We start from the raw sequence: 25,325 nt of genomic DNA, 5'->3' as shown, positions 1-25,325 counted from the left end.
GGCGTTTCAGCTTTGCCACCCTTTTGGATAGTTATTGCCTTTAAGAATGCTAGTCACTTTAAAAACACTGTGTGTAAATATTCACTGAGTACAGTAGGGTTCTTTTTTTAGAACAGTTCATTTTCTAAAGGATTGTTAGACCATGGGGGGGGGGGGGGGAGGGAGGGCGGGGATCCAGGATGGTTGTGGGTTCAGCCCAAACCCAGAGGTGTTTGAGGTTTATTCTTGGGGATGGTGTGTTTCCTTATAGATGTTTTTGTTTGAATGTTTAGGGTCGTAAGGGTTTGGGCTCCATTTTTGTCTGGGCCTCAGGAAATGGTGGCAGAGAAGGCGATTACTGCTCTTGTGATGGCTACACCAACAGCATCTACACCATCTCCATCAGCAGCAGCACGGACAGTGGGCTCAAGCCGTGGTATCTAGAGGAATGCGCATCTACTCTCGCCACAACCTACAGCAGCGGGGCATTTTATGAACAAAAAATTGTAAGTTGTATACCCGGCTCCAAGATGGTTAATTGAATTCTACCTACCTGCCATTTCCCCTGTTGTTTAGATTGACTAAGTTGCGGAAGGGGCAAAATTATTGTTAAGTTATTCACACTTCTCCTCCTAAAAACTACTGGGCACTGTTATGTGGTGCTGTTGCTGTGTTTCACCCCAGAGGTGACTGCATTTCAGTGGTGGATGAAATGATTCTAGTTTACAAAGCACTATGAGATCCTGCGAGATGAAAGGTGTTCTGTTCAAGTAAGTCACTGTTTGAAGTAAGTACTGTAGAAGTCCTTAATTCGGTAGACTTTCTCTTTGGGATTTACATTCAGTTTTGGTTTAGATTTTTTTATACTTTGTACCTGATCCTGCAAACATTCAGGCCTGTACTTATCTCTGGAGTCAGTGCGGCTTCTTGTGCACTTGAAGTTGAGCATGTGCATGTTTGCAGGGTCAGGGCCTTAATTTTGTAATTGTAGGGCCAGATTCTGCTCTCATTTTCCTCTGGATTTACACCAGTGAACTCCATTGATGTCAATAGAACACCATCAAGGTACGTCTGATGTGCAAAGAGAATCGGGACCCTATTTTTTTTTAATCTAAGTGAAAAGCAATAAAATGTTCCAAGCTTCCAAAAGTATAGGCATGTGCACCTAGTGTCCTTTACTACCCTCTGAAATGAAAGCTTAGGATTCTTCTATTAAAGGTCTGAGTTCCTATAATTTTAGCCTGAAATGGGCACTAGAGAGGAAACATGGTTAGGCCACTTGCCTAGGACTTGGGAGAATTGTATTCAAGTCCCTGCTCTGCAATATATGGTTAGGCAAGTTACTTAGGGCAGGTCTTCACTACCCGCCGGATCGACGGGTAGTGATCAATCTATTGGGGATCGATTTATCGCGTCTAGTGTAGACGCGATAAATCGATCCCCGATCGCTCTGCCGTCGACTCCAGAACTCCACGACTGCTGAGAGGCGGACGCGGTGTCGACGGGGGAGCGGTGGCAGTCGACCCCGCGCCGTGAGGATGGGAGGTAAGTCGATCTAAGATACGTCGACTTCAGCTACGCTATTCTCGTAGCTGAAGTTGCATATCTTAGATCAATCCCCTCCACTAGTGTAGACCAGGGCTTAGTCTCTCTGGGTCCTGCTTCCCTATCTGTAAGGAGGGAATAACAGCACTGCCCTACCTCAAAGGGGTGTTGTGAGGATAAAAACATTAAAGATTGTGAGGTGCTCAGGTACGACAGGAGTAAGGAGCAGATATGTATCACAACAGAGTTCTAGAAGTTTAAAGAAATGCATATGCACACATTTGTCAGCGGGAATAAACACTTAAGAGCTGTTTTATTTCCTCCCTCCCTCCCTTCTCCCCCTCTTCCCCCCCCCCCGGAACTTCCTTACCCCACAGGAAAAATTTGGATAGAATTCCTTCCCCTTAGCTACTACGTGTAATTATTATACAAGGAAACGGGGTGTGCTGTAATGTCTGGGCTCCATTAGCAGGAATTTAATGCTGACTTAAAACAAAAAGTGTTCATGTGTCTGGAGTGAAGGGAAGATCATTTTCAATCTTAAAAGTGATTTTTAAAGCCTTACTAAAGTACGAGCTGTAAACACTGTGAAATTAAAATGGCCGTGCTATTTAAACAGAAAGCCCTCTATTATTTTGATAGAAGTGAAAGGCCTAGTTTTGTTGTCGCAAATCCACATCTCTTGATTTGCATTATTTTCTGCTAGGAAATGGGTTTGTATAAATTATGCGTGAACTTATTGTTATATAAGCAGAATTTATGGAGTGCACTCTGCAAAACCAACAGGGAAAGTCAGGCAGAAGGGTTCAGTAGCACAGCTTTGGCGTCCACCTTTACTTGTTTATTCAGGTGATCGTTTAATATATGTGTTCCTTTTCTGTTAGATCATGTTCTGCTAGGACATGCTTTTGAGTTCTCGAATTGTGTACTTTGAGAAGCAGGATAGTAACATTGGCATATTAACATGTTGTAATTCAAAAGAGCAACTGGCTGAACCAGTACATGTTGGAACATGATTTACAATGCAGTTTACAAGACTTGTGTTCAGTGAAGTTGCTTAGGCTCTGCAAGTATTGACTTGTATTTTTTCTTGATTAGTCACACTAATGTGTGAAAAAGGGCTCTTAGCTCTGATTAATACATTTGGCAACAATCCCATTGAATAAAAACCTACCATGTCCTCCTTCCTGTTCAATTTCTTCCCTTGATAACATCACAATAAAGAATGTTTCCTTAGAGAAATAATGGAAAACCATCACTGAGTTTCAATGAACCGTTCTGTGAACAGCTTGGGTATTTTTTCACAGCCTTTCAAGTTTGCCCATCAAAAAAACATATCTCTTAATAACAAGGTACTGGGCTATAATACTCTCCGTGCATAACCCAAAACTCAGGCAATTCCAATATTACCTGTCATCACCTCTCATCGCTAGAGCTAGTCCGGAATCTTCCATCAAAATGATTTTTCGATGGACATTGCAGTTTCTGCAAAATAAAAATTTTCTGTGGGGCAAATTTCAATTTGATTTGATTTTTCCATTAGGAAAACCAAAACAAAATATTTGTTGAACAGTTTCACATTAAGCTGCATAGCCTTATGGTGCTGGGTTGCATTATGGGAGTTGTAGTTTGGGTGCCTGATGCTTCCATTCTCTCCTATGGGCCAGGCTCACAAACTGGACTACATCTCCCATGCAATGTAGTCTCCCTTCTGATTGAGCTGCCTGATGCATCATGGGTGTAGTCTGACCGGGGAGCCCACAGGAGAAAAAGGCATCATGTCCCTGAACTAAAACTACCATGAGGCAATGCAGCACCACAGGGAGATGCAGTTTAATGCTGAACTGACTTTAAATGTTTCGTTTCAGGTCAGTCCAACAAACTGAAATGAAACTTTTCAATTTGGGAATATTGAAGTGTTTCATTTTGATGGGAAAATGCCAAAATAAAATGTTTTGCAGTTTCTAAATAGAAATTTTTCAGAACTTTTTATTCCATGAACATTTTCAGTATTTCAAATTTTTCCTCCCAGATTTGGGATGAAAACAAATGTAGATGTATCAGGATTTCCAGGTTTTGACCTGCTCTACTCATCACCCTAGCCAAGCTAATGAGCTAGTGCAGTGGTTCCCAAACTTGTTCCGTCGCTTGTGCAGGGAAAGCCCCTGGAGGGCCGGGCCGGTTTGTTTACCTGCTGCGTCCGCAGGTTCGGCCGATCGCGGCTCCCAGTGGCTGTGGTTCGCTGCTTCAGGCCAATGGGAGCTGCTAGAAGCGGCGGCCAGTACGTTCCTTGGCCCGCGCCACTTCCAGCAGCTCCCATTGGCCTGGAGCAGCGAACTGCGGCCACTGGGAGCCGCGATCGGCCGAACCTGCGGACGCGGCAGGTAAACAAACTGGCCCAGCCCGCCAGGGGCTTTCCCTGCACAAGCGGCGTCCCAAGTTTGGGAAACACTGAGCTAGTGAATTGGGTTGAGGATTTGAAGACCACAAGTACAAACTATCCTTAAGTGTTCAGAAGAGATGGTTCCACTGAAAGGCATACTAGACACAGAACATCAAAAAAGCGTTATACAGAGTTCTAGCCACACCCTCCCCATTAACCTTAATGATACTCATGCAGCAAAAAAACACTGCAACAGTTTGCAAATATGATTACTACGGAGAGCAATCACTTTGGAAATTTGACACACATTTCTTCTGAAGAATAGATCGATATCAAGGTTTGCCACCTTTCATACTTCTGGTATCTCAGCATGCTTTACAAAGCAGGGAGTTAGATAATGCTAGGCAATGCAGCAAGTTTTACTTTCTACTGTCAAACAGGTTGAGACACTGGGACTGCTTTATGAAAAGAGAGATTGTTGGCCAGGACACCAGAGGTATTTTTTGCTTTAACTTTCACCTGGGCAGTCACATCATTGATGAGACAGGACCCCAAAATCACGAGATTGGCTTTAAAATCATGGGATTTTTAACAGTGTGGGAACAGGTCTTGATGTAACTTCTCATCTGAAGAACAGCCCATCTAACAATGCAGCACTCTCCGAGGGATGTATAAGACTATTAGCTCAAGCCCTGATACGGGACTTGAATCTTCTGGCCTAAAAGTAAAGGTGCTGCTAACTGAATGTGTGCAAGTATCAGCTTCTCTATGGGCCAGATAGTTCAGACGGTATGTTTGTAAGTGATGATGGTGACTCTCAGTATCCTCTCAGCTGGTGATAGCACAGCATGCAGATTTGCCTGCCCTGTAGCTCTGGCCAGCAGTCAGTGAGCTATTGTTCCCCTGGAGCCCAGTGGTGACTGAAAGGGAAAAGCTTGGGTTTATTATTGCAGTAACGCTGATGACAATGTCCCTCCTCATGACATGTCACCGGGCAGCGTGGATACTCATTTTCCATAGGCAGCTTTCTCCAAATTCATAATCCCTGACAAAACAGTTTTCCCCCGGCGCCAAATTACATTGTCATTGTTCTGCAAAGTAGCTAAAGTAAAACTTAAGCTGGGAATATCTAAAACCCATTTGTTTATCATATGTCCATTTTCGTTGTACAGGTGTCTGGGGCCCTGTGCATATCTTAAATGCTCTGTGCATATTAATATCAATGGGACTTGTGCACATGCTTAAAGGCTAAGTGCTGTCCCGAATTGGGGTGCTTTCCTGAAGTGGGGCCTTCATTTTGTCAGATTTTCCAGTAAGCATTTTTCATGCTTTCTCTCATCCTCCCTCATTCTCCCAGAAGAAGCTCCCTGTGTACATCCCCAGACAAATCTCATGGTGCTCCTTCAAACCCTCCTTTGTCATGATGCCTACGAAAAACTAGGCAGTTAGTGTGCTGTGGCTGCTGCTTATTATACTGTTTGTTATCACCTCATTGTTCGACTCATAAGACTGGAAGGAACCTCAAGAGGTCACCTAGTCCAGTCCCCTGCACTCATGGCAGAACTAAGTCAGTTAGCTTGTGCTTCCACCTGTTGTCTCTCAACTTCTTAGATTGTTAGCTCTTCAGGGCAGTGACCATCTTTTTATTATGAGTTTGTACAGCACCGTGCACAACAGGGACCCGATCCCTGATCATTGCGCCTTACAATGGATCCTGTTCCCACCAAACATGTACTTTCTCTCTGTGGCTCATCAAGGTCGTGACTTTTCAGGCAGTGTCTGTTCAGATGCATCTTAATCAAACTCTGATCCTTAAGCACTAATCGGTGCATGCAGCTTTCTGTCTATGACAGGGACCTTGGACTGTTTTGTGATCGTACCGTATAGAAATCTGCTCATAGCACAATAATTAGCTGCCATAATTTTGTCATTAGGTTACCACAGATTTAAGACACGGTTGCACAGAAGGCCATACTGGAACCTCCGTGTCTGCACCCATCGTCACAGGCATCATCGCTTTGGCTTTAGAAGCAAAGTAAGTTAACTCTTGCCTTCCTTGTTGGCCACTTTCTGTATTGAATGTTTATGTAACCAGAGCCAGAGAAGAGATGAGACAGGCTTTTTACTAGAGCTGACTGAAATGGGAAAATGATTTAATAATAAATGGCAAAATTGTTTCCATTTTGCTAGGTTTTATGTGGGTCCATTTTCTATTTTGCATGAAATTTTCCTGCAATATTTTTAAACAACATTTTTACTGAACTAGTTCTTAGCACATTTCTTTTTCCGAACCCCTGGCTTTCAGTAAGACAACACAGTTTTCAGTGAATGAAAATTTTTGATAACTATCTCAAAAATGGTTTCCATAAAAATTGTGGTTAAAAATGTTGCAGAAAGTTTCATGTGAAATGGAACATTTCTGTAATGTTGTCAGTTTTTCACAAAACATTTCATTTTGGGGGGGGAGGTAACTTTTCAACCAAAAAAAAAAGTCTTAGTGCAAAACATTTTGACTGACTCTACATTTGTACAGGTTTCAGAGGGGTAGCCGTGTTAGTCTATATCAGCAAAAATAACGAGGAGTCCTTGTGGCACCTTAGAGACTAACAAATTTATTTGGGCATAAGCTTTCGTGGGCTAGAACCCACTTCATCAGATGCATGGAGTGGAAAATACAGTAGCAGGTATATATACACAGTACCTGAAAAGATGGGAGTTCCCTTACCAAGTGGGGGGGTCAGTGCTAACGAGACAATTCAATTAAAGTGGAAGTGGGCTATTCTCAACAGTAGAATACGAAGGGAGGAAAAATCACTTTTGAAAAATCTACATTTTTAAACAGCTATGGTTGGAAAACTGAAATCTCTCCCCAAACTCAGCCCCTCCTTTCCATTTAAATCTCTTTCGCTCTCCTCCCCACCCCCTCTTGCTCTGTACAGATAAACTTCATGATGTAAGCTGAAGATCATAAAACCTAGGTTGTAGCAGACCAGAGAGGGAGAGCGTCATCCTGAGACCCCCCTCACTGAGTGTGCCCTGCCACCAACCTCCCTTTTTAGAGCAGGGGGCTGTTGAATCCAACAGTTTCTACTGTATCACGTGAGCAGAGAGGAGGGTCTGTGAAATAGCCAGGACTCCGACAGTGAAGGGTGGGTAGATCCGAATAAAGACCTTAAAGTTCAGCAGTATCCAGTGCAGATCAGAGTAATGTGCTCCCAGTGGGAAATACCATCTAGCAACTGGGGTAGCCTCATTCTGCACTAGCTACACTTCCAGGATGGATGTGAGGCACATTCCTTGTGAAAGTGGCATTTCACTCTTCATGCAGCTGCTACATACAGGGGCATTGCCAGCCCAATTCTCTGAGTCTGTGCAGTTAAAGGGCCTCATCCTGCTCCCATTGATGCCTGGGGCAAAGCTCCGATTGAATTCAGTGTTTAGGGATCAAGCCCAAACAGAATACACTCAAAACTTAGTGTAACACCGACAGACCCCGGTCGTCAGGATTGAACTTGGGACCTTTGGAACTTAGTGCATGAGCCTCTACTGCATGAGCTAAAAGCCACATGGCTGTTAGCTAAAGCTGTAGTAGACTCATTAATCTCTAGGTGGCCTCAGTGCCACTAGCTGGGACAGAGCACCACACCCAGGAGGTGTGTGGGTTACACCAGCATTTTAAAAGGTGTCACTCTCCCTCTAAATGCAGCCTTGGCGTCTAAACATGTCTCAGGTGATTGTTTTGTCTTTCCTATAACAAGCATTTTTGATGTGTTTGGTAGGGAAAAAACAAGAACCCAGGCTGCTGGCATCCATGCTGTGATCCCAGCTCCCGCAGCCATTAATATATTGTAGACAGTTGGGAGTCCACAGTCCTAGAGACAAATAATTTCTTATGTGGATGTGATGCAGTTCATTGAAGGCACTAAGAAATGCTGGTGTAGCTGACAACTTTGGTCCTCATTCCCCTGCCCCCTCGCTTTAAGATATTTTGGCTCCATTTTAAATTGAGAAACCCATGTCAGATGAAGCTGTTTTAGGAGATGCCATTTTCATTACAAATAAATGAAGAGCGTTCAGTGTAATTTTTGAGTGGCTTTGCTGATGAATAAAATACAGCATTAAGTACCAGAGGATAGCACATAAGAGATGCAAGCACTCAGATGGTCCATCATTTCAAGAAGAAATAAATTGAATTTCTTTTGTTAAATGCTGTGGATAGAATTATAAATCAAAGCTCAAGACGCTTAAGTAGCATCTGAAAGAAAAAAACACGAAAAGTGTTCACAAAATATCTCTGAGCAGTGATTCTGATAAAGAGTGAGTGAAATTCACCCCAATTCACAGGGTCAGTACAATGCCTAAATACTATCTGAGTCTCAATGATGGCCTACTTTGATTGTGACCCTAAATGAGAAGCTCGGTTTATTTCCCACAGGACGTGTTATTTACAGGAATGTAGAGTTTGCCATAGCAACTCAGACTATTGGCCCATCTGGTCAAGTAAACTGCTTCGAGCAGTGATCAATGCTTGTCATTTTGGAGGAAGATGGGGGAAACCACACCCAAAATGTACACTGTTCTGCACTGCAGAATTCCTTCCTGACCTCCCTGTGGCAATCAGTTTATGTTCTGAAGCATGAGATTTCAATACATTTAGCCTGGAATGAATCACTGCAAATGTTGTTGCCCATCAGATTACCCATTCCATCCAGCTCCAGTATTTAGCTCTGCTTATCCTGATCCCATTGCAGCTTTGCTAGAACTTTGATAACTTTCAGTAACCATTCCAGTCTAGAGGGGGAAAAAACAAAAATTCCTTTAAATCTCTACACATAATGTTAACATTTAAATAACCAATTTGCGCTATATTTTAATTTAAATTGGAGGAAAACCCTCTTACATCTATCATTGAATGATGCTATCTTTTCCTTTACCAGGAGAGGTGAGATGTAGCTGCTGCATTCTCCTCTCTGCAGCCATGGGTTTGCACTACAGAACAGTCAAATCTGAATGTAGCTGACAATGTTCAGCTGATTGAAAGTTACTACATTGGCACACCAAAGGCTTCCCTGTAATTTTTGTTTCTTTACATCATTATTATTTTAGCCCCTCACTGACCTGGAGAGATGTTCAGCATCTGATTGTTAAAACATCCAGGCCACTACATCTGAAAGCAAATGACTGGAAAACAAATGGAGCAGGACGCAAAGGTGAGGCAGACAGTGTATGTGGACTGGATTGAGCATCATTTGCTGCAAATGATACTCCCGGGGGACCTCTGCCCCACTGCACAAAGCAGAATTTGCACAGATTTAACGTTCTGTGCAGAATTTCCTTTTTCCCCGCAGAATTGGTGCTGCAGAGCTGTTGTCTGCCACTAGCGGCTGCTGGACCCAGCAGAGCCCAGCTCCCCAGCTTGCAAATAGAAGACACTGCTGGGGGGAGGGGGGACAGAGCTGGAGGGCTCCCAGCAGCTCCAGTTCCTGGCACACCCATGAATGAAGCTGTGAAATCACATAGCTGGGCTTGGGGGAAAGGGGTTGCTGGTGTCTGGGCTGATGGGTGCCCCATGGCTGGGCTCTGGGGACAGAGGGTGTGGGTATCTGGCCCCGTGGCTGGGCTCTGGGAGGGAGGAGGCAGAGAAACAGGAACTGAGTTGTCGTAGGGGTTTCTTTAACTCTACTCCTAGGGGAATCTTTTCTTGTTGTCTGTATTGTTACAGACATAGTTGCTGACAGGTATTTTGAAATAAATTACCAAAATAATTGAAACTGGTGTGATTATATAGCGTTATTTTGACAAATAACATTTGCAGAATTTTAAAATATTGCGTGCAGAATTTTGAATTTTTTGGCACAGAATTCCTCCCAGGAGTAAAATGGATATAGAGAAACCAGTGCAGAACTCTATGTATGGAGAATAAGGTGGCTAGCAGTGTCATTTATGTCACTGTCAATGCACTCGCAGTAGAGATCCTTTGGGAGAGTTGTTGGCACTTTACCCTTTGAGGCTTTGTGGGGCACGGCTTTATCAAATGGAAAATCAGTTTGGGTATGTGTGTGACACACACTAACAAGAACATAGTGACCTCAGAAACACTGTATATATGTAGAGTACACACGGAGAGGAGTTGCAGTTCTCCTCTGCCCTCAAAACATTGGTGTCATTCCAGTTAATGCCAGTGGGAGTCTAAAGCACATGAGGAAAGGATTTGGGGCTGTTTCTAAAATAGGCATGTCAACTAATGATGGAAAATGGATCGAGCACACTTACACTCCTCTGAGTTTCATTACTCACTCAGGATAATGGCTGTAGCATAATCCTGGCTTCATAACACTGGCATAGTGTGATTAACTGTAGCCACCTCTGAGGCTAGGTCTACACTACGGGGGGGGGGGGGGGGGGGGTCAACCTAAGATACGCGTATTTTAGGTCGACTTACCTGGCTGTGAGGACGGTGGCGAGTCGACCGCTGCCGCTCCGCCGTCGACTCCGCTTCCGCCTCTTGCCGCGGTGGATTTCCGGAGTCAACGGCAGAGTGATCAGGGATCGATTTTATCGCGTCTTCAGTAGATGCGATAAGTCGATCCCCAATAGATCGATTGCTACCCGCCGATCCAGCGGGTAGTGAAGACGTGCCCTAAGAGGGAGGATTAGAGTTGAATCCAATCTACATTCTGTCCAACTTCAACAACAACTTTTTCTTAAAACTCTGCAGTGTAGGAGACGAGTGGAATTGTTATTGAACCTGGCCCAAAGAAATATAGTGGGAAGTCTGCTTATTAACCTCTCAGTAGCACGGCTCGTAGATACGGTACATATAGTGGGACAGTTCTTTGTGCTGCTAATGCTTGTCTTCGTTGCCACTTCACTTCATGCTGAGATTCTTTATGTATGAAAGGATTTTAGGAGCCTTTTTTGAGTGTAATCTCCTGAGGGTTTGTTCAACACCTTTCACTGCAGGCCCTGATTCTGGCTGGCACCTCTGAGAGCTTCCACAGTCTAAATAAATAATAATAGTTGGAACCCACTGAAGTGCACTGAGCATCTCATACTTAGCGTTAGCAAAAGCAGCAAAAGATTCTTGCAATGAAAACCTGCAGATTCACTTTGCTGGCCTTTATGGTACCTTTGCAAATGTTTGAATACAGAAGTTTTTATTTGCAAGAATGTTCCCATAACAAATAGGCATCACAAGTGCCAGTACAGATCAATATTCCCAAGAGTGTTTGCATTGGAAGGGCTCCCTCTGCCGTTTTAAGCAGCTGTTTTTATTGTTCTCACCACTGGTTGACTGGACAATTGTCAATGTTAGTGGATAATTTGCAGTTTGATAACCTTTGCAAAAGCTTGTTTATCAACGGATATTCCGGGGCTGTGCCACTCGAGCATCTGCTGGCTTTTGTGTTTAACAGTGGCTGGTGTGTGCCAAGGGATGTGAAAATACAGAGTTTGGAGAATGAATAGCTCTCAGTAAACCATCGTGCTAATTCAGTCCAAAAACTTGATGCCTTCAGCTTTTGCCTGATCAGATAGGGCGTCACAGCTGAAAACAAAGATTAAAAGAAAACTCTGCCTAGGCCCTTATTAAATGTTGTGCTGTAGAACCACTGAAGAAAGACCATTTGGAAGGATGGTTGAGCGGGTCAGGTATCTGACTGCATTCGAGTCATGGATCTGCCACAGCTTAGGTGTGTAACTTGCAGCAGGTCACTTAATTTCCTTGTGCCTGGGGTTATTAGCATTTCCCTACCTCACAGGGGTGTTGTGGGGATAGATACAGACATTCATTAATGTTTGTGAGATACCCAGCCACCACAGTGACGGGTACTTTATAAATACCTGGATAGATTTTGTAGTGACCACAACCACTAGCTACATCTGTCGCCTCTGGTTGAACGAGATCATGGGAAAGCCTGTAGTACCAGTCCCCCAGTGCCCACATTGAAATAGACAGCAGACGGCTTCCTCCTGTATCTTTTGAGCTGGGTAGACAGTGAGGAGTACCACAGAAAGTTTAACAGAGTCTTCCAGGTTGGTGATGGGATTCTAATGAGAAGAGTTTCCCTAAGCCCGTAGAGCCTGTGCCACAGGAAAAGGTGAAATTTGGATCATTTTTTCCATATTTAGTATTTTTTTCCCCTCTGAGAAATCAAGCGCCAAACTTAAACATTTTCCCCCCATAAGTGACTTTTAAACGCTGTTAATATCTTTAAGCAAGTAGATTTCTGAGTCTTCTGTCTTTTCAGTTAGCCATCTATATGGATATGGTCTGGTTAATGCAGAAGCTATTGTAATGGAAGCTAAGAAATGGAAAAAAGCACCCACCCAGCACGTCTGCATTGGAAGCTCAGATAGGACACCCAGGTGAGTGTTAACTTGTATATGTCCCCCAGCACCAGGACTATGTGATGGCATAAATATTCTAGCTTGGGGAGACAATGTGTAACCTCCATCATAAATAATCACTTTCTGTTACAGTTACTCGTACTTACCTGTTAATGTGCTCTGCTATCAAGCACCATGCATTGAGGTACATTAGACTCTGTGGCAGGACCACGTCCCTGCTGGCTGGATCTCACACGCATTGTGTGGGCAAGGTCACACCGCCCGGGGAAGCCATTTTGAAGAGTGTGCTGCTTCATGCCCCTTGCGCACACGCTGTCCAATACCGGACAACACCATGTCTGATTTTGTCTCTGTGCCGGATAGGGGACAACCCTTAGAAAAGCAGACCCGTCCAGCTTAAAACTGGACGAATGGCCTGCCTAGTGCATGTGTGTAGAGGGGTGAGTAACTACGCTCTTGGAGTTGGGTTTGAACTCTGTTTTGATGTGGGTGAGCGTCACCTGCTGTCTGCGTGGTGTTTGAAGTATTCATGGTGGCCAACTCTCATAGATTTATCATGAGTCTTGTGATAATTGGTGTTTTTCTGAAAACCCCAGCTTCTGGAGAATTACGAAGGCACGAGAACTTCAGGGGTTTTGTTTGCTTTTGTTTCTTTGTTTTAAGAGTAAGTTTCTAGCCCTCATGGTTGCAAAGAGAGGCTTGGAAATGCGGAGCAAGTGCCCCATCAAGGCTCAGAAACCAGAAGGCAAACAATAAGAACCCACCATTTATTTTTAATCTCATGATTTTTAAACCAGTTGCGTGATTTTGGGAGGCCTGCCTCCTGATTTCTGAACAAATAACGCACACTGGGTTCTTTTGATTTCAGAACCTGTAGGGATCACGTTTTCAAGCTTTTCTCTGCAGCCACAAGGACTAGATGTGTATTTTCCTTTTTAAACAGAAGCTGCGATTCTCACTCTGTTCAGAAGACAATGACTTTCTGCTTTCCTCTGCCGTTTACTTTTCTAAACAGTGTCGCCCACTCTGGCAGTCTTCTGGCGAGCCTTGTGGTATTTAGTGCTTTTTCTGAACACCGTAGATGCCCCTACGCTAGGGCCCAAGCCAGCCAGCATTTCTTACCGGGCTTACAAAGGGGAGCAAATGCTACTCCTGGGCATGTTTGCAGGGTCAGGCCCTTAAGGATGGCCTGTGGATAGGGAAGTGAGGAAGTTGCTGACCTCAAGGGAAGAAGGAGAGGCAAGGAGGTCTGTGGCTGGGCCAGCGGTCACCTGAGCCTGGCGATTTGGTCCAGTTGTGCAAAAAATAAGGGTACTCCCTGATTTAGAAAATGAAGCCAGGTTTGTGTTGGCGAACAAAGATCCCGAGAATTCCAGTGGCCTTGTCTCTTTTTTGATTTGCACCAAAGAAGCAGAGATTTGAAGCACTGTCAGAAATGCTGAGGCAAGGGGAGAGGGTCCGTTTTTTGTTTCTGAAATCCCCATAACTTGTTGTTAGAAGCTTTTGCAGCAATTCATCTTAGTGCGGCTACAGATGCAGCGTATAGGCTGATGGCAAGACGCAGGAGATAAGATACACTAGATACATGCCAGTTCTGAGCCTAGTTTATTGTGCAAATGTCTGATGATACTTTGATTTGAATTTGTTTGAAATGATGCTATTAATGAGACCATCCTCTAGCAGCTTGACTCAAATTCCTCTCTTCCAAACAGAAGCCCAGCAGTTGATGTATGCAAACTGTCTGTTTTGCATAGAGTTTTTATTCCCTTGTGCCTCAGTTATGATTTGCCATGTCTCCCGATCCCAGGGAGAAACCGCTGTGAAGGGTTATCCCAGATGGAGTGGCCCCTGACGTACCAGGGATCTTTCATTAGGGTAGCTGGACACAAGGGGAATGATTCTGGAACAATACACATTGCAGGCAATGTCCTGAAATGAAGGACCATCCGGAAAACCTTCAAATTCCTCTGTATTAAAACTGGGAACAACTGCTGTCTTGATCATACCGGAAAGCCTTTCTTCTGTGCTAAGATGGGGACACCAAGAACTGGGCCTCATTTAGAGCAGCACTTCTCATACAACATGTGCTGGCCATCTGCGCGAGATGTATTTTTCATAGATTAATAGATTTAAAGGCCAGAATGGACACTATCATCTAGTCTGACCTCCTGCATAACCCAGAGCATAGAATTTCATCTTGTGACTCCTGTACTGAATCCAATAACTTGTGTTAGACTCAGGCATATGTTCCAGAAGGCATCTGGGCTGGCTTTCCTGGTGTCCACTAATTCAGAGTTTGCTGCAAACAGTGGAAAGACTTCGAAGTCAAAGGCAGGCTAGTTCTGTGCTCTACAGTCTTCAAGGCCAGTTCATGGCTACTCAGGTGCAATTACGGGTCTTTTGTAGACCTTTCCCTCCCCCCCCCTTTCTTTAGGCCTGATCCAAAGTCTGTTGAAATCAATAGAAAGAATTCCATTCAATGGGTTTTGGATCAGGCCCTTTATGGAGAAATTCTTTCTTCTCTTCTCTGGTGCAGGAGATCTCTGTCAGCCCAGGCATTAAAGTTTCAGCCTAAATGGAAACAGGCATGTCAGTGTGTTTCCCATTGTGGGAACTGATGACGACCATGGGCAGAATAATCTGTCGGACCAGATTAGTCGATCTGGCTCTTAAAGAATCAAAATTCCTGGTAAGACACACCCTCATTTCCAGCACAAGTGATTTGCTAATCAAAAGAGCATTATTTTATTGGAGCAAATAGAGACTGCAAAGCAGTTCTGAATTTGTAGCCAAAGAAGTTCATAAAACAATTTATCTGATACAGACCCTCATTTCAATCCAAGGAGGAATGTGGCCCCAATAATAATACTAATTAATAATGAATAAAAAGTTTGTGACTCATAAGTCAGAGATCTTTGAGGACAGTTCAAAACAATCTGGTTACCACTGAGCACTTCAGCAGATTGGTGTTATGGGTAGGCCAATGTATTGTGATGCAGATAGCATCGATTTGTTACTGTTTGTTGTGAAATAATAGGAAGCAATGAGTAAACAAAACAAAAGAAGTTGAACTGGGGAAACGCCAGTTGAGGTTGGCGAGTGAAGGAAGTGCTCCCAGATTCTTGTTTCATTAAGCAGCCCCTTTGGCTCCTTGTTTAGCATGAGTATGTGGAAAGAGATGGAAAAATAAGATAAAGCTACAAAGAATGATTCCCTGCTGTATTACTTCAGTTTCACTCTACTGAACTCACTGGAGTTGCACCTAAGTATCACTGGTGTAAATACTGTAGTGACCTGGTGAGGAACCAGGTCCTGTGTCTTAATAGCTGGTGGGAGTGTTGTACGTGTTACCTACCTGAAGTCAGGTGTAACTGAATTCAGATTCTGTAGCCCAGTCCCTGAGGTTTAAACACAGCATTCCTCTTGCTGGCGATGTCCCCAAAAGACCTGGCTTGCTAGAGCTTCAGGCCATTTTCGTGCTGCATTAAGTAATTTGTGAAGTCTGTCTGGAAGGAGTAAGATGTTTTGGCCTCCTGGTGGTGTCCAGTGTTTCTGATTACTAACTCCAATAAACTTTTTCTGAACCCTGAAGATGACTGGAAATTAGTCTGGCTAGATGCTTTATTTTCCGATCTTGCATAGAAACAGTTTATAGCTAGTCAGGTACAACATAATGTGGAACTGCAGTGGGCTGCACATCGTTCCAAAACGTTTCCCCAGATGCTGCTGTGGTGGGTTCTGTTTCACGTGGGTGTTGTAGAACTGAACTGATAAGTGTCAGACACCTACACAGCAATAGATTTCATGTATCATCTGTCTGCCGTCAAATTCCGTTTTGAGCTGGATGCAAAGCCAACCTGAGGGCTCTGGCATGATGGGTGATGTAAGGAGTGACTGGAGAAAAGCTGGGATGTTCTGAATAGCCAGCCCAGGCCCCGGTATAACCTTGGCTTAACTCTTGTCTTATACTTAGATGGGAAACTCTTTGGGACAGGGACTGTCCTTTTGTTCTGTGTTTGGACAGCACCTAGCACTGGTGCTGGTCCATGACTAGGTGCTACAGTAATACAACTAATATATAATAACCATGGCTCTACATAGAGCCTCTCAGTGTAAAATACCGTGATAAAATGTCCATGTTACTGTCGCTTTGGACCAGAAGGACTAGCTGACAAAGCCACTAAACCAGCCAAGACTACGAATTTTTGAAGCAAGTCACGAAGAGAGAGGAGCATCTTCTCCTTTGTTGCATGCAAACAATGTTTTCAAATACTTACAAACCCTCCCAGGGAATTACATCACTGTTTATAATGATTTAGATTATTTTTTTATGACTAAGGCAAAATAAAGTCACGCTATGTAATCCCTGCGAGAATCCGGAGCGTATGCTTGGCAGTATCCCCAGAGGAAACTTGGGGAATAATAGAAAAACTGCTCCCTCCAATAAATTATACATTAATAACATGGCTGAGAAGTTCACTGGGAACTAATCCTTTGACGGGTGGCGATTGTTTGTGTAGGTAAGAATGTGGTCGCTTAAATTTGAAAATCTCAGTTGTAAAGGATCCAGCAACTGATATGAGCAAACATTGAGTCCTGCCGGGCTAAATTGGGAAAGCAGGGTTCTAAGAGCAGTTGTGGGACTGCTGTTCTTGTGTGATCAGCACCTCTAGGGCATGTGTTATGGAATGAGCCAGTGCTGTAGATTCCACTCAGTGTTCTACAGAGTAGCCAGAAAAAAAACCCTTTTTGCACTGCAGAGCCCACTTCTTTGGGGATCCCCGTGTGCTGCTGGAAGAGGTGGAATTGGTGGTTTCATCCACCTGCTATTCGCTCCTGGAGTTGATCTTGGGAGACTCCTCCAGCACTGACACAGGAGTAATGGCTGTTTGCAGGGCTGTCAATTGCTTTTGTGCCCATAGACCTCCTCAAAGCCCAGCCTGTGGGGGCACCTCTTGGAGAAGAAGCGTCAGTGAGAACTGGCCTCGTAAAATTCAGCAGGGCCAAATCAATTACAGCCAGCAGATTCCATCTGTATGGCCGTTGTCCTATTCGTTGTGTAGCACGTTGCTCTCCTTTCCATTGCAAACTGTCCTTGCTTCTCCTCTAGGGACATCCATGCCGACCAGACGGTGCGCACAACCACCGTGACCAACGCCTGCGCCAACCACTACGACCAGCGCGTGGTGTACCTGGAGCACGTCATAGTGCGAGTCAGCATTGAGCACCCTCGGCGTGGAGACTTGCAGATTAACTTAACTTCTCCTTCAGGGACAGAGTCTCAGCTCTTGGCAAGAAGGTTAGAACGGCTGAATCTATCTGGCCATGCAGTTGCAGCAGCAGGCGCAGGGCCAGGTTAACCTGGGACTGGCTACCTTCATGTTGTGCACTGTCATTTTAAAAGAAGGGGCGACTTTTCCCTCTTATAATGGACCACAAATTGAATATAAGCCAAAAACGTGATGCAGTAGCGAAAAAGGCTATTATCATTCTGGGTGCATTAACAGAAGTGTCAAGACATGGAAAGTAATTGTCCCTACTCGGTACTGGTGAGGCCTCATCTGGAGTGCTGTGTCCAGTTCTCAGCCCCACACTTTAGGAATGATGTAGACAAAGTGAAGAGAGTCCAAAAAAGAGCAACAAAAATTATAACCGATTTCGAAAACCTGACCCATGAGGAAAGGTTAAAAAAAAAACTGGACGTGTTTAGTCTTGAGAAAAGAAGACTGAAGGGGAACCCGAGAAGTCTTCAGATATGTTAAAGGCTGTTATAAAGGGATGGTGATCAACTGTTTTCTATGTCTGCTGAAGGCAGGACAAGACGTCATGGATTTATCTACAGTAAGGGATATTAGGAAAAACTTTCTAACTATCAGGGTAGTTAAGCTCCGGAATTGGCTTTCAAGGGAATTTGTGGAATCCCCATCATTGGAGGTTTTTAAGGACAGGGATGGTCTAAGTTTACTTGGTCCTGCCTTACTGCAGGGGGCTGGACTTGAGGACTTCTTGAGGTCCCTTCCAGCCCTACGTTTCTATGATTCTATTAAATGTTTCAACATTTCCCATATTTTTTCCCCAAAACCATTTGCCAAATTTGACCATAATTCACAAAACTGAAAATGCATTTTTTGGCGAACTTACTATTTACCAAAAGAAATGTTCCAGTTCTAGCATGAAACTCTTTAATGTATGAAAAAAGAAAAAGAAAAACCCCATAGTTTTGATTCCTAATGGCTCTTCTTTGCAAGCTATAAACTACTTCACAGAACTTTACTTTACAAGATAGTGGCTGTTCCAGAAATCTCGCAGGTGGGGATGAAAGTGAAGTGGAGAAATTGGTGGTAGTTCTATTCCTAAACTGAGTAATAGTTTTGGCCTTCCAAATACTGGTCTCCCTGCTGTAAGTGTGGATGAACTTCATCGTCTTGAGAACTTTGGAGTGTTTGTAGATGTTAGAAGAATCCCAGACTGCCTACTGATTCCTTCATTATAAAAGCTGCTTTCCTAGTCCATTGTAGTATCCCCTGTCCCCTCTTCCCTGGAACCTATAGTTCAGTTTACAGTTGGAATATGTTACTGGAGGATTTACAGCTGAGAGGTGAGCTGACTATAATCAGGAGAGATGGCTTCACACAATCGGCAGTGTCTCCCCACTTCTAAGCAATGATTAAATAGCAGAGAACTGTGCTTACTAGATTCCATTGCATGTCCATGCGATGGAGTAGTCTCCTAAATAATTAAATTGAAGCTACACCTGTGCAGCAAGCAAGATACTTTTTGTTATGCAGGCCCCTTGGGTGTTGTTTTTGTCAACTATGTTTTGCATAATCAGCTGGGCAAGGCTGAGAAAGGGAACGTGCATAGGAGTATTTTGCTTCCCCTCCAGTTCTGTGGCAGATTGTCTACCATCTGGAGTCTCTGCTGTAGGTTAGAGCTATGGACCACACTCCCTTTCCCTGGGAACACTCTTGGTGGGAGATAGGAGATTACCAGGGACTTACCAGGGCTGAAGGTCTGGTGTGATGAATACTTGGTCTTCAAGTGTTTGGTAAATACACTATTAACTTGATTCCAATGTGATGCCCTGGCCACACACACGCCGAGCGAGCTGCTGCATTGAAACCCAGCTGTATGCAATGCTGTCTGTATAGAGCACTCTGCACCATGTCTGCAGAATGGTTATTAATGTAGTTCCAACAGTGTGCTTGGGAATGACTTCAGTGGGGCTCCATGTGTGCATGTGGGGTGTGTCCTCATGGCTCTTGGTGCAGGATCAGGGCCTATATAGTATCTAGAAGCTGTCTAATCAAGTCCAGTACTCAAGGCCTTGGTGTAAATACCTGAATCGGAACCGGACCCAGTGGTGGATGTTTAATTATTACCAAAAAGATCAATGTTCCAAACCGTGGTTCTTAATTTCTCTCTGTAACCAGGTGCTATTTTAGCAGCAGAGTCCCTGGGTAGATTATTTTTACAATGCTGTGTTCTGCCCTTCGGTGTTAATTTTTATTGTAAGTCATGTACGAGCATGAGATTAGAACGATGGTTCTCAAGCTGGTGGCTGGTCTCTTAGCGTTGGCTCTCCTGTTTGATTCTAGCTGCTCAATCGCATTAAAAGATAGCAAAAAATATGTGAAATACTTTCCTAATGTTACTTCTCCATGGCAGCCAGTGCTGCAGTTGCCACAGGGATGTTACATGGGTCCTGATGGGAGGGGAGGTGGCCTGTGCCATCACCAATGGGATGGGTGTTGCACACAAGACAATCTCGCTGTTAAGATGCAGCCCATTCTATTGAAAATCTTTGAGAACCCCCGACTTAGGCTATGTCTACGCTGTGCCACAGTGTAGACTACGGAGGTGTGAATTGCAGAGTGCACCAAACTGTTGCATTCTATCTGCCCCACGTGGAGGCTTCTGGCACAACTAAAAAGTACCTAGTTCATGTTAACGTAGTCCTCTTTCAAACAGCTCTAAGTTACAGCAAGCTAGGTACCTCTTAGTTCGCGTCAGCCATGTCCACACGGAGCAGTTCGAGCGTAGCACTGTCGGCGCACTCTGCAGTTTGCTCCCTGGTAGTCTGCACTGCGGTGACAAGCCATTAGGGTGCATATCTCTTAGCACCTCTCAGTGCACCCTGTTTAATTGTCTTGAGTAATGCATTGACGCTACTCTTCAATTGCAGAGTGTTTGATATCTCCAACGAAGGATTTAAAAACTGGGAATTCATGACTGTCCACTGCTGGGGGGAGAAGGCAGAAGGGGAATGGACTCTGAAGATCCATGACACACCATCCCACATGCGCAACCCAGAGAGGCGAGGTGAGCACACACTGTTGTCTTTCTGGATTATCACCAGTAGCATCTGAGCTACTGATTTGGTGTGATGCTTAGAGTGCAGTTATCATGGTCATTCACTGACCGTGTCGTATGTGATGCAAATGTTTGTGCTTACCTGGAACACCTAGAGTTATGCTTTCAGCTGGGTTTGTCGGGTATAACTTTGCCGTGATTCTTAAGGAAAATGTTGCAATACAAAGGATGTTATTGAGCACAGTTTCAAATGTAGGTGCATAAAATTAGGTAGCTGCATCTATACCTAAACCTGGTGATCAATTGTGCTCATCCACCAAGGGTAGGACAAGAAGTAATCGCCTTAGTTTGCAGCAAGGAACAATTAAGTTAGATATTGGGCAACATTTTCTAACTATCAAGATAGTTAAGCACTGGAACAGGTTATCTTGGGAGGTTGCAGAATCCCCGTCACTGGAGGCTTTTAAGAACAGGTTAGACAAATACCTGTCAGGGATGGTCTAGGTTTACTTGGTCCTGCCGCAGCATAGGGGGCTGGACTAGATGTCCTTTCGAGGTCTCGTAGGACTTGATGTGATGACATCTGATGAAATTCTTTATGCTGAAGGGGTTGACAAACTTGTCTATCAAAGGATAATCTAAGAATTAATTGTAAAATTAGCATTACTGTGCAACTGAATTTGCTGACCCCAAGAACAAAGGTTACAAAATCAGAATATAATGGTTCAAAACAAAGAAATGTAAAAGCTGTAATTTAATGTCCGGTGTTCTGGGAATGTGTGAACGACCAGCTACCTACCTCCAAGGTAGTGCACTGCATTAGCAATTGGAGCAACAAATGCAGTTCCAGAGTGCGCAAACCTAGTGAGATTGCTTCACTGAGATCTGAATCGAGGCAGACCAGGAACAGCCACCAGGCTATTGTCAAGGGACTTCTGTGGCATCACATAATGATGACATGAAGTGTGTAATAAATACAGAATTGGAGGAGGGGAATGGAGGCTTAAATTGGGTTGTTTTTTTTAAAATAATTTAGTAATTAATTTGTACAGCCAAGTTAATGTTGACCTAATTGGAGAATAATATTTCAGCAGCTGTGCTGTTATTAAGCAGCGATTAATTATTAGTAAGGCTGCGATTCTTTCACGGAGGTTGCGGAAGTCACGGATTCCATGACTTTCTGCGACCTCTGTGACTTCCGCAGCAGCTGGTGTGGCTGACTTCAGGGCCGCCCAAGCAGCTGGTCCTGGGGACTGCGCGAGCAGTGGCTGGTGCGGCTGGTCCCAGGGACCGCCCCAAGCAGCGGTCCTCGGGGTGCCCCTGGGGAACGTCTGAGCAGCGGTCCTGGGGGTGCCCTGGGGACTGCCCAGGCAGCAGTGGTCCTGGGGTGGCTAGAGCAGTGGGCTGAGGCACCCGGAGGCCATCCAGAGAGCATTCCCTGGGAATAGTGGCCAGGGGGGATCAACCCCCAGCACTGGAGCAGGGTCCCGCTCCCCCCTCCAGCAGGGACCCCCAGAGCAGCAGGGGCCCAGAAGTAGAGATTTGCTCAGGGGTATTTTTGGTAAAAATCATGGACAGGTCATGGGCGTGAATTTTTATTTATTGCCCGTGCCCTGTCCATGACTTTTACCAAAAATACCCATGACTAAATCTTAGCCTTAATTAGGGCACTGCGTTACACGGGATTTTAAAATATTTGTTCAATGAATAAAAATGAACATATTAAATCGGACCATTGCAAGAAACTGAAAAGTGTTGAAATATACAAAATATATCAGAAAAAGGAAGATATTTTCAACAAGCTTCAGATGCCTCCCCCCAACTGGTATTAGCAGAAAAAGCAAATAAAATAGCCATCAGATTAGAGCCCCAACTAGAAGAGAATAAAGTGGAAGGTATAAGCAGCAGTAATAGGGGAAGGATGTCCTAGTGTTAGGGCAATAGCTGGGGAGTTGAGAGACCTGTGTTCAATTACCTCCTGCACCTTAGGCAAGTCACTTAGTCTCTCTGTGCCTCAGTTCCCCATCTGTAAAATGGGCATAATAATACTTCCCTAAGGTGTTGTGAAGATGAATACAGTAACAGAAGGTGAGGTGCTGAGGTACTGTGGTGAAGGGAGCGATAACTGATGGGGAGAACCATAGATAGATTTTAAATGGCCGTGAGTCTTTTAGGGGCAGGTTTGCAAGTATAACAACTGTGGCTAGAATTTGCAGAGAGGTTCAGCACCCACATTCGGGGCCAGAATTTCAAGGGAGTTCAGCTCCAGTTTAGATACTAAAGCCAGTGGCCTGATTTTCAGCTGGCTTGTTAGGTGCCGAGCTGTTCTGAAACTGTAGCAATGGAACTGAGAGGTCAAGTCCCGCAGTTCTAGGGTTACCATACGTCCGGATTTTCCCGGACATGTCTGGATTTTTTGTCCTCAAATCCCCGTCCGGGGGGAATTGCCAAAAAGCCGAACATGTCCGGGAAAATACTCCCAGCTTTGTTTTGCCGGCATCCCTGCCCCAGTCCCCTGCTTACCTTAGAGCGGCTCCAGCAAGCTGCGAGCTGCAGGCGGATTCCCCCGCCATGGGGGAATCCGCCTGCAGCTCCCCCCAGACACCTCAGCTCTGTGCAGCTGAAGAGCGGAGCTGCCCAAGCACTACCGGCTTCACGGTTTGTCGGGCAGCCCCCAGACCTCCAGCCCCTGCACCCCCGGCCGGGCGCTTCCCCTCCCGGGCTCCAGCTGTGCTGGGGAAGCGCCCGGCTGGGGGCGCAGGGTCTGGAGGTCTGGGGGCTGCCCGGCAAACCGTGAAGCCAGTAGCGCTCGGGCAGCTGTTTCGCGTGTCTGGGAGGGAGGAGGGGGAATGCGGGGCGCTCAGGGGAGGGGGCGGAGTTGGGGCGGGGACTTTGGGGAAGGGGCGGAGTTGGGGCGGGGCCGGGGAAGGGGCGGGGCTGGGGAAGGGGCGGGGCCAGGGCCCCGTGGAGTGTCCTCTTTTTTTAATGTTTAAATATGGTAACCCTACGCAGTTCTTCCTCAGACAAAACACCCATTGGTCTAATAACCAGCATCCACATGCTCCCATAACTGATACATGAAGTCCAGGAAGCCTTTTGCCTGGGAGCATTTCATGTTTAGGCACAGTTTGAGGTCTGACATCCAGCTGCAGTTAAAAATGCTCCCAGAGCCAAGTGGATGGCTTGCTTTGAGGCATAGTACTCTCGCCTGGAGACAGGAGTGGTGACAAACCCTGCCTTCTGGTGCACCTCACTGGGAAGCCAGGTATGTGTGGCTCATGAGCTCTTTCCACTGATTTGGCTCTGATTGTGCTAGATGCAGCTGTTTCAGTGGCCGTATTTGGTGCCTGAACTACCCAACACAAACTCTTTATTATAAAGGGTTTTTTTGTTTGTTTTTTTTCCCCTTCCCATTTTTTTCCCCCTACTAAAACAATTTGGTGAAACTGCCACAAATTCATGAAGCATTTTGGTATCACCAAGTCTGCATTTTTCACCAGAAAAAGGTTTTGACTGAAAAATTTCACCCAACTCTAACCCTAAATTAAATTGTTATAATTTCCGCATGTAGAAAAGACTTCTTCTAGAGCCGCTGCTTTTCTACTGCTTCTTACGGCCTTGTAACTTGTTCTCATTCACTCCTGAGCCTATTTATTCCATTTAATCAGCTCTATAGCAGTGTTTTTCAAACTGGGGCCGCCGCTTGTTTAGGGAAAGCCCCCGGTGGGCCGGGCCGGTTTGTTTACCTGCCGCGTCCGCAGGTCCGTCCGATCGCGGCTCCCACTGGCCGCAGTTCGCTGCTCCAGGCCAATGGGAGCTGCTGGAAGCAGTGGCCAGTACGTCTCTCGGCCCGCGCCGCTTCCAGCAGCTCCCATTGGCCCGGAGCAGTGAACCGCGGCCAGTGGGAGCCGTGATCCGCCGGACCTGTGGACGGGGCAGGTAAACAAACCGGCCCGGCCCGCCAGGGGCTTTCCCTAAACAAGCGGCGACCCCAGTTTGAGAAACACAGCTCTATAGTGTATATCTTCCATTTGATACAAGTTACCACTGTCCTGAGAAAATCCAGAATAATCTACTGATGTGCCTTCAGACTGTCTTGTTTACAAGCCAATGGTGCTGCTTGCTTAGTCCTGTTTTTAAAAATCAATCATGTTAGGAGAAAAAATCCTCTGCTTAGAAGACTGTGGAAAACAGCCCTAAAAATAATCTTAACACGTGTTTGGAGACATTGACAAAAATAAGTCTCCTTATCTCCAATTATAGCTTCTAGAGTTAATGGCTCTCTCCATAGTTCAGTTATTAAGCAGCTAGTGAAACTGCAGTTTATCACACAGGAGTTAACGCATTAAAAATTCCATGGCTGCCTTGAACTGCTACCTTAATTTAGTCCAGAAGCTCTGTGGTCTAGTAAAGATTTGTATTGAATGATCTTGCTTGTGCTTTCTTGGCTACTTTTATACCTTACAAATTTTAGAAATGTGACATTTCCTGGCAGTTCTGCTGGGAGTCAGAACTCCTGGGTTTTGGTCCTCGTTCCCACTACTGCCTTCCCGTATGTCCCTAGACTAGATGTTTTACTTCTGTGAGCCTCGGTTTCACCAGCTGTGAAATGGGTGAATTTATACCCACCTCACAGCAGCAGTCTGAAGACTTACTGATCCTTGTTTGTAAGGGGCTTTGAGAAGTGGAAGGTGCAATGGAAAGGTGAAATGTTAGTTCAGGGGTAGGCAACCTATGGCACAGGTGCCGAAGGCGG

At 45.0% G+C, this 25,325-nt stretch overlaps 1 protein-coding gene across 3 annotated transcripts in view; it reads left to right on the top strand.

Moving 5' to 3' along the window:
* The window catches only part of PCSK6 (proprotein convertase subtilisin/kexin type 6), a 120,685-nt gene that overhangs the window by 69,163 nt on the left and 26,197 nt on the right, over positions 1 to 25,325 (top strand). For all 3 annotated transcript variants that reach the window (XM_065411497.1, XM_065411496.1, XM_065411498.1), the window contains exons 8-13: positions 273 to 485; positions 5,842 to 5,942; positions 9,014 to 9,117; positions 12,157 to 12,274; positions 17,367 to 17,555; positions 20,442 to 20,578. In XM_065411497.1, the coding sequence (XP_065267569.1) occupies positions 273 to 485; positions 5,842 to 5,942; positions 9,014 to 9,117; positions 12,157 to 12,274; positions 17,367 to 17,555; positions 20,442 to 20,578 (862 nt within the window). The remainder of the gene's footprint in view (positions 1 to 272; positions 486 to 5,841; positions 5,943 to 9,013; positions 9,118 to 12,156; positions 12,275 to 17,366; positions 17,556 to 20,441; positions 20,579 to 25,325) is intronic.

This window comes from Emys orbicularis, chromosome 10 (assembly GCF_028017835.1).
Source record: "Emys orbicularis isolate rEmyOrb1 chromosome 10, rEmyOrb1.hap1, whole genome shotgun sequence".
Taxonomy (NCBI): Eukaryota; Metazoa; Chordata; order Testudines; family Emydidae; genus Emys; species Emys orbicularis.
Note: the sequence above shows the minus strand (reverse complement) of the source record. Positions and strands in the feature narration are given on the sequence as shown.